This window comes from Atta cephalotes (genome assembly GCF_000143395.1).
Source record: "Atta cephalotes unplaced genomic scaffold scaffold00052, whole genome shotgun sequence".
NCBI classification, from domain to species: domain Eukaryota; kingdom Metazoa; phylum Arthropoda; class Insecta; order Hymenoptera; family Formicidae; genus Atta; species Atta cephalotes.
Window position 1 is genome coordinate 449,146 of NW_012130116.1, and position 8,507 is coordinate 457,652.

Sequence of the window (8,507 nt, forward strand, 5' to 3'; positions counted from 1 at the left end):
TTGAATACAACTACCAATATATATAAACAAAAGTGACAATACAGGTTTTAATGGTTTAATTTCTGCAAACTGTCCACGTATTTATTGTATTCTCGCCAGAATCTGCAGACTCACTCGTGCTGATCTCGAGACCGAGTAACTAGCACGATTCATGTCTCGCGTTACGAGTGACGTGTGAAGAGAATGGCGGCTGAATTCCCCGAGTTTCGGAATATCGCGAAATATCTTAATGTCAGAGAGACGGATTCCCGAAATTGGGACAATTCTGCATTGAGCGTGAGTCCTCGAGTTATCGGACCTGAGGACGAAATCGGCAGTGAACGGCTATGAGCCATGAAAAAGTAGAGCAGCTATATAACCGATGTAAGAACGAAAGAAAGAAATGGCGAGCTAGTCACTACAAATAAAGTGCATTTTTCCACTGACGACTGCGGAACGTTATCCCGTCGCCGCTGCTATGTGTTGTGCATTGCGCCTCATTCTTGGCAAGATATCGATCATGTAGGACGTCCCGAATTGAAACTGTTGCAAACAAAACAAACGCGACACATATACACATAATGCGCGAGTCACGTAGATACTGACCGAAATAGTGCCTACAAGAAAAATACGAACGGATGCCAGTATAAATCATAATCCATTATATTATAGCTCGCAATAGAATAGAGAATATGAAGCTGCAAAGGAAAATAAAAACTTTGCTGATCCCTCGACGAATCTTTTTCAAGTTTGTGGTGTTCTTTTAATTTTTTGAACAACACAAATTTTTTGATTCGAATATTAAACAAGATAAATATTTAAAATTTATAGAAAAAAGATTTTTAAATTTAAAAGCTGAAGCTCGGAATTCAAATTTTAATATTAGGAGTTTGTTAAAAAATTGTCAATTTTTCGAAATTATTATGTTAATATGAATTCGTGTTTTCGTTATTTATAGCGCTGAAAATTGAGCTCAACCGGTTCAAATAACCGATTTTATCGTACATTAAAAGATTCACTTTTCAAAGAATTACGAAAAGACGATCTCAAGATTTGATTTTATAAATTGCAAGTGGTACGTGTTGATTCGATTATCAACTTTCATCCCTAATAATTCTATTCAGACCTTCGAGATTCAGGAATCATCTCCTCTGAGGTAAAAACCGAGAATCTCTCTGTGTTCTGTTTTGGAAGTGTTCAGATCTGCATCTCCGGCTCGGAATTGTTGTCATTAAACCAATCCGAGGCCCTCTGACTTTCTGTCACGCGTACGCTGAGCTCCCTTTCGGTGTATCGACTCGATCTTGTGATGGATGGACCTCGTCTGTGCTCATCGAAGGAGGCGAGGACCTCCATCCTGTCACCTCTTCTGATCGCTCTCGGCGTTGTTTCCACGGAGCTGACGCCATCCTCCGCGTGTTCGGACGCCCATGGTGGCAGAATACCAGAAGGCATGCCCCAGTGCTCGGTGAATTCCGAACCCGATCTGGCCAAGCTGGGTTGACTGAGCGATCTGACCAGCGAGTCCGCACCTTCGAAAGAGCTCAAGCTGGTCAGGTCGTCTCTGTCCATCCGGGCGAAATCACGGACGGTTATCTCGGACATCGATCTCAAATCGGCTTCACTACCGACTCCGGCTCCTCGCGAACGAATAGAACCGCCTAGTCGACGTGGACGACCGGCGATCTGTCCACCGGTCATGGTCGTGGCGGATTGCGATGTTTGTAGATGATGACTCTGGGTACGCGCCGAGCTGCCCCCGTCGCTCTCGTATTCGTACAGGGTAGGAAGGGAGGATCGTCTGGATCTAGTGTCCCATTCCGACGATTTGGACCGCTTGTATCTCTGCCCATGATTCTTGCCGTGACTGGAGGACGAGGTGGAGCCGGTGTGCATTGATGGCGGACTTAGAATTCGGATGATCACATCCCACTTCGCTGGCGGGAACAAATTAATGTATCTTGCATCTTTGCGTATCAGCTCGTAATCTTCTTTAACCACTGCCTCGGTTAACAAAGTCCGCAGCGTGCTTTCCGTCGTGATGATTTCGCGCCATTTGGCACGCTCCTCATCCGTCAACTCGGTGGCGTAACGCGGCTCCAAGACGCGTGCCAACCTAGTGTACCAATCAGCATCGGCATCGTCGAGGGATCGGCGCGTAGGTGGTGGCCGGCATGGGATCTCAGCGCGCGTGGTATAAGTCGGTTCGATGTTTACATCCGGTTCGTCGTCTGCCAGATGATTCGTTGGCTCATTCGTGATGGTCAAGTTGGAGGCCGAGCTAACATCGGAGAAGTTCTCCCATTCCGGCGGTGGCGGCGGTAAATTCTCCGTCGGATAGTTCCTGATGGTGACGTCCCACTTGAGATCCGGCGGCGGTTGAGATCTGGCGCGATACTCGGTGATCTGGCGACTGTGACGCTCCACATCTTCGATCGTCTTCTTCTCCGTAACGGTACGTAGGAACACATCGTCCACTTCGTGAGTCGTGATTTCTGGACGGCGAGGCGCAACTACCTGCGGCTCGACCAGTGGTTCGGTCATCTCCTCGCGCAACAAACGGTGCTCGCGATGCTGAACGGCGGTGTGAGTAGTGGTGGTGGACGTGGTAGGTACAATTGGTGGCGGCGGCGGTGGAGTCGGCGCTAGAATGCTTGCTACCCGGTATTTGGCATGCGAGGCATCCGTCACTTCCGTCAACGAGCGAGTCTCGGTAAGCTCGGTGTTCAGGGAAGTCAGAGACCTCGGCCGACGGATCTCGTGGTGCAACGGCGGTTGTTCAGTCGTCGGCGACGGGAGTTTCTCTTGGATCACGGTGGTCTCTCTCTCCGCTTGTTTGCGTAGAATCCTGGAGTATACTGGCGGCGTCTGCTGCCGAGAGATAGTCGAGACAGGTGACACGCCTCCTGGTGGTGGTCTGTGAAGCTCGGGTACGTAGGAGAAAGTAGTCATTCGATAGGGTGTACTTTCGAGAGAGCGAGAAGTCTCTTCTCTCTCCAAAATGGTCGTTAAATTTCTCTCGAGGGCAATACTCGCAACGTCAGATTCTGATGGCAACGGGCTCGGCGGCGGAGGTGGTGCTCTTTTAACTCTCATCTGCACGTCGAACTTGGGTTCAATCGGAACGGCTACAGGATGTCGCGGCACCATGATTCTTGAAGCATTCGCAGCTGTCATGGAGGAAGTTTCCACTTCGGCAGCAACTGTCTCTGAATATAAGGAGCTTGAAGCACGCATTTCCACTTGACGTTGAACCTCATGATGGTCTATGAATGCCTTATTATCATAGGATCCAGCGGAGGATACAGGTAACGAACGTTCCTCATCCACCTATAAAAACAGATGAACAAACAAATCATAATGTATTATATCGATTATGCAACTGTTTTCTTTTATTTGATATTTTTAACTAAGAGATTATTCAGGAATTGATGTCTTTTTTATTAAATCTTTTTTATTAAATCAAATAAAAGAAAGAATTCCATTTTCGGTCGAGGCAAAATCTTGGTGCTATGAATAATATTCATATGCAAATTTACATTTTTTGGTTCTATAAACTCTGCGCTGATTCTGTTTGTCAGGCTTGAAACGCAACTATAAACTGAAGCTAGAAATAACATCATATAAATTAATCGTTAATTTAATAATGATGCTAATACATTAATACTACAAAAAATTGCGAAAAATATCAAAATTTTAACTGGGGGGGGATCTCTTTTTTTAACTTTTTTATTGTAAAATGATGTGTAATAATAAAAAATGTACACTATTAAATTTGCAGTGTATAATAATAAAATGGACATTACCTTATTTAAACAATGAATAGATTAAACAGTTTATACTCAAACAAATTCTGCTAATTTATACAATTTGTTCAAATAAATTTAAATAATTTATATAGCGATTAATTGAGACAACGAAAATTAGAAATTTTATATATATATATATATATACATATATATATATACACATATATATATAGTTCGCTATTAAAAGGGTTAGTAGTTTTTGTGTTTTTATATTTTTTCTAATATATTCTGTGCAATCATCTGTCTTGTTAGACAATTATTGGGCCTCACCTCAGAGTGACTTTCACTTGGGTAATCACTTGGCAATGTGTCCGAATGATCGATCACCAGATTTGCCTCGCTGCCGGAAGTAGATGCGGCAGTCGCGTGAAGAAGAGCGTGCGCTCGTGGTATCTTCAGACCCTCGAACATCGTGATGTTGCTCAGAGATGAGCCAGAGAGTTTTGTTATCTCAGAACCAGTGGCGCTTTCGAACGGATGTCGATGGACCACACGCACATTTCGTCGTTTCAGACACATGTAGGAACAGCCAAGACCGAGTAGAAGCAATGAGAGGAACAGAATAGCGCAGATAATCAACAAGATCTGGAAGCCTTTCAGCGGTGGTTCGGTCACCGACGCGGGCGTCAGAGTGGCCATTCTGCGGATGGAAATCAGATTAGAGCAGGATATACGCGACTCTAAATGAGAAGACTGCTGCAAATGGCATCGATATTAGATGCCGCAGTTAACTGTGCACGGAGTATATCTCATACCTATCCGTATGCGTAATTAGATTACGGAAGACAAAGGCGTGCATCACAGTACATTCTGAATACAAAATTACTTTTTTATTCAGTTCATTCGATGCAGTGAGAAGGCAAACTCAACGATATTGAACACATTCTTCGCAAAAAGATTAGATATTGGAAAGAAAGTTTTATTAAATGTTAATAACACCTTACGCATTAAATTTGAATTAATGACAACAGTCAAGTCAATAATATAATGATAGTCATTAATGAATTTTTTAACAAAAAAAATATTATTTGAAAAATGTTAATCATAAATAGATTACTTTATAATTATTTTAAATATATATGTATGTATCTATTAAGATTCATTCTTTTTATCAAATTGTATTATTAATTATGATGAAATATAACATAAAATAATTATCTTGAATCTTCTAAAAAATATATTAAAAAGAGATCGCGTTTCGTGATAAATTCGATATTATTTATCATAATATCTTCAATACAATTATTTGAAGTGCATGAAATTAATATATAAATAACTTATGCATGTAATTTGCTAAATTAAAAATTGTAATATTCGATAAAGAAATGTTCCAACAAATTTTATCATTAATTTTCACAAAAAACTATATTTGATAATAAATTTTTCGCGATGAGCATATTAACAAAGAAAATTTCAACATAGGATTCTTACATGCTTTCTGGCGGTTTAGGAGGCGCCGGTGCCACAGGTGGAGGATATCTGCATACTATAGTGATAACCTCGTCTCCATCCATTTCTAATCCAGGATGAAAACGGACAACTACATTATTGGTGAACACACGCAGAGGATCCTGTTTTGTACCACATCCTGAAATATTATATCAATTTTGATAAGAAGATAAATTTGTTTCCTAAAAATGAAATCACTTTAAACAAGCAAGTTAAATAAGCAACAAATAGGATGATTATATTATATATAAATCAGACAAAACAAAAAATATTCTGTAGAATACGCTGTAGAAGTAAAACAATTAAATCAGTTTCAAATCGTCGAATATTAATGTATTTGTCTTAAATGAAAGTTACATTACGCTAAAATCATTTAACATAAATTGAATCTAGAACAATATTACTATTGCGTATTTATGATTTACTATTCTTTTTTTAATTGAGAAATAATGTGTAGAACTTCGTTTATCTACACTCTATTTATATGAATAAGTTTGTGCTTAGTTCCAAATGTATGAACTCATATTTAAGCTTTTATCCGAATTATACGACCGTAGTTTTCTAAATTCAATTTTTATCATCAAAATTAATAAATATTGGTAAGGAAGATGAGTCTCTCTCTATTATTCGAATCATTCCAAACTATTTTGTTAAGCTCGGATAAACAAAATTCTATTGTAAATCTCAAAATAATAAATTTATTCATCCTTTTTATCATCATTTCTATGAAATGTTATACCGCGAGATTAAATGTCGAATTTAATATAGGGACATACCTTTCAGAGGTAGTTCCAATTTAGCGGTCGTCGCACCTCGTCCTTTGAATATGCAGGCACTGTTACGATCAAAGTCGGCATAGGCTACTCCATAAAACGGTTCCTCAAACTTGAGCTCGACCTCCATGCTACCCTGGCCGCAGTTCAGATAGGCTTTCGTTCGATTCAAAAATATAATCGGCGAGATGTCATCCAATTTGGTAACTTTGCCGTCGAGAACTGTGCTCGGCGGAAGTCCCGGCTGATACTCGATGCTGTTACCTTGTGACGCATAGTTGCTCTGGGACAATGCAATCGGAATTGCCGCCCAGAGCAGGAATATCAATTTTGGCAGCATCTATGACGAAAAGACATAAAATCAATTTTTCAAAAAATTTAATATGAATAGTTGTAAAATTATTATAATAATATTATCAAAGAATAATGTATTAGAGATTAAAATTTCCATAATTAATTGTAAGTAACTTTAATTAAACAAGATAGAATGGCTGTGTTCAGTAGAGAAAATTGATCAGTGAACAGTCAGTGATTCTTTATGATTTGTTCTTGCCTTTAATTCTTTACTGAATCTAAATGTAGAAATCAATTACATTAAAAAATCACTGAGCGTTCAGTTTTCTCTGCTAAACGCAGCCAATGTGATATGTTAGAAGATCTAGAAAAAATTAATGAGTTTGTACTTTCTCATTTTTTTGACTGTAAAATATTTTTTTCTATATAAAAAGAAAGCACACAATGATATATGTATTATGACGTGATTTATATATAATGCCACGATATTCTTCAAGAATAATAAGCTAGAAATCCATCATTTTTTAGATTCTCTTACGACCTAAATTGACAATTGCAAATCTATAATAACTTCATAATGACTGGATTTCATCAAATCGTAAGATGTGGCATCACATCCATTTCGTAATTAGTCTAATTGATGTTCTAATGAACTCTAATAATAAATGCGACATTGCATGTATAATATGCACTACAAAGATCGGTATCATTGTTTTCTCAGGTATCTAAGAAGCATGAGGAAACGACTCGACTATCCATATTCCCACGGACGACTTCCAGAACGTAAGTTTTTCTTTGTATATCTCAGCTACGTCATTGTTTGTACGCATCGCTCACGTGGAACTGTACACGTAGATAGTCTGACCACCGTAACGCATGTCTCATTCTTTATACAAGGTGTATCAGAACTTGCACATTCTCTTTAAATTATAAATACTAATAAATGCTATACAGAAAAAATGGTTTTGCTATCTAAAAATTTAGTTAGTTACAGATCTGAAAATAATATTGTTGATTGAATTATCAAAATAACTGTGCTCAAGCTGAAACATTAAAACTTTTTATAGCATTTGTCTTAAGTTTTCTACATAATTATTTTGATGGTGTAAAATTATTTTTAGATCTGTATTCAGCTTAATGTTAGCAAAATAAATTTTTTCGTATAAACAACATCAAGACTTCTGATTTTTTTATGTGATATTTTGTCTTCTTGATATCTTTTTTAATTACAAAAGTTTGAAACACGCTCATAAAACTAACGTAAAATGATTTGCTATATATCTTTTTGAGAAACATTTAACTTGAAATATACTTTGACTACTCGTCATATAATTTTGATTGAAAGCTGGATTATATAGATATTTAACTTCTTAAAAGTCGTGAAAACTCATGATAGCATCCGATCGCGAATATTCACTAGACAAAGATTAATACAAAATTTATGGCAAAAGTTACGACTAATAGAAAAGAAGAACTACGATTTTTTTTTTCAGTACACCTTGTACAATACGCGCGACGTCATCCTTCTCGAGTTATGACTGTAGTTCTACTCAACTAGAGCGAAGAGAAAGCCGTTATTCGTCACGATATCTCCTTTCGAGATATAAAAAGGATAAATTGGGTGGGTTGTGATCTTCAATGTTCGACGTACCGATATAATCTCAATCGCGTCGAAATTCCACTACCAGACGATAAAGTTAAACGTTTCGCAAAGTTACTGGCAAGTAATTGTCGAACGTAACGGTAGCAATTTTTCTTTTCTTTTCGTTGTAACGCAAACGCGACCTTCGTTAGAAAAAAAAATACAGATGACATATTACAAGCGTAATGATATATACGAAACAATTATATCTGGCGAGTCGGCTGCCCTTCACTTCAAGTGCTCACTTTAAGATACTGTTACGCTCACCGCCGGTAATTGCGCTAAGCAAATGTACAAATTATAGGCATTACTGCACTTGTGTAAAAATGTATATCGTGCGCTTGCGTTCGCGTTGCTACGCCACAATGCCTGTGTCTACACGGCATAAACGCCGGCACGCATGTCGTAAACGCCAGACGACGATACTCGGCAGCGATAATAGATTCACGCGGAAATGCGTGAATCATTTGCCGTCATTGTTGCCAGGAGAGAATTCGTGATTTCGCGTGCATCGGGCATTACCGCTGATTCGCTGAAAACTGGACACGCGATAAATTATTC

At 38.6% G+C, this 8,507-nt stretch overlaps 1 protein-coding gene across 1 annotated transcript; it reads right to left on the reverse strand.

Annotated features, from left to right (window-relative positions):
* Nucleotides 1–1,176: 1,176 nt before the first annotated feature.
* LOC105623016 lies at nucleotides 1,177–6,350 on the reverse strand. The gene is made up of 4 exons (XM_012204418.1): nucleotides 6,014–6,350; nucleotides 5,220–5,376; nucleotides 4,059–4,428; nucleotides 1,177–3,309 (listed from the first exon to the last, which is right to left on the reverse strand). Exons 1-4 carry the CDS (start codon nucleotides 6,348–6,350, stop codon nucleotides 1,177–1,179), a joined length of 2,997 nt encoding a protein of 998 aa, XP_012059808.1.
* Between the last annotated feature and the right edge of the window lie 2,157 nt (nucleotides 6,351–8,507).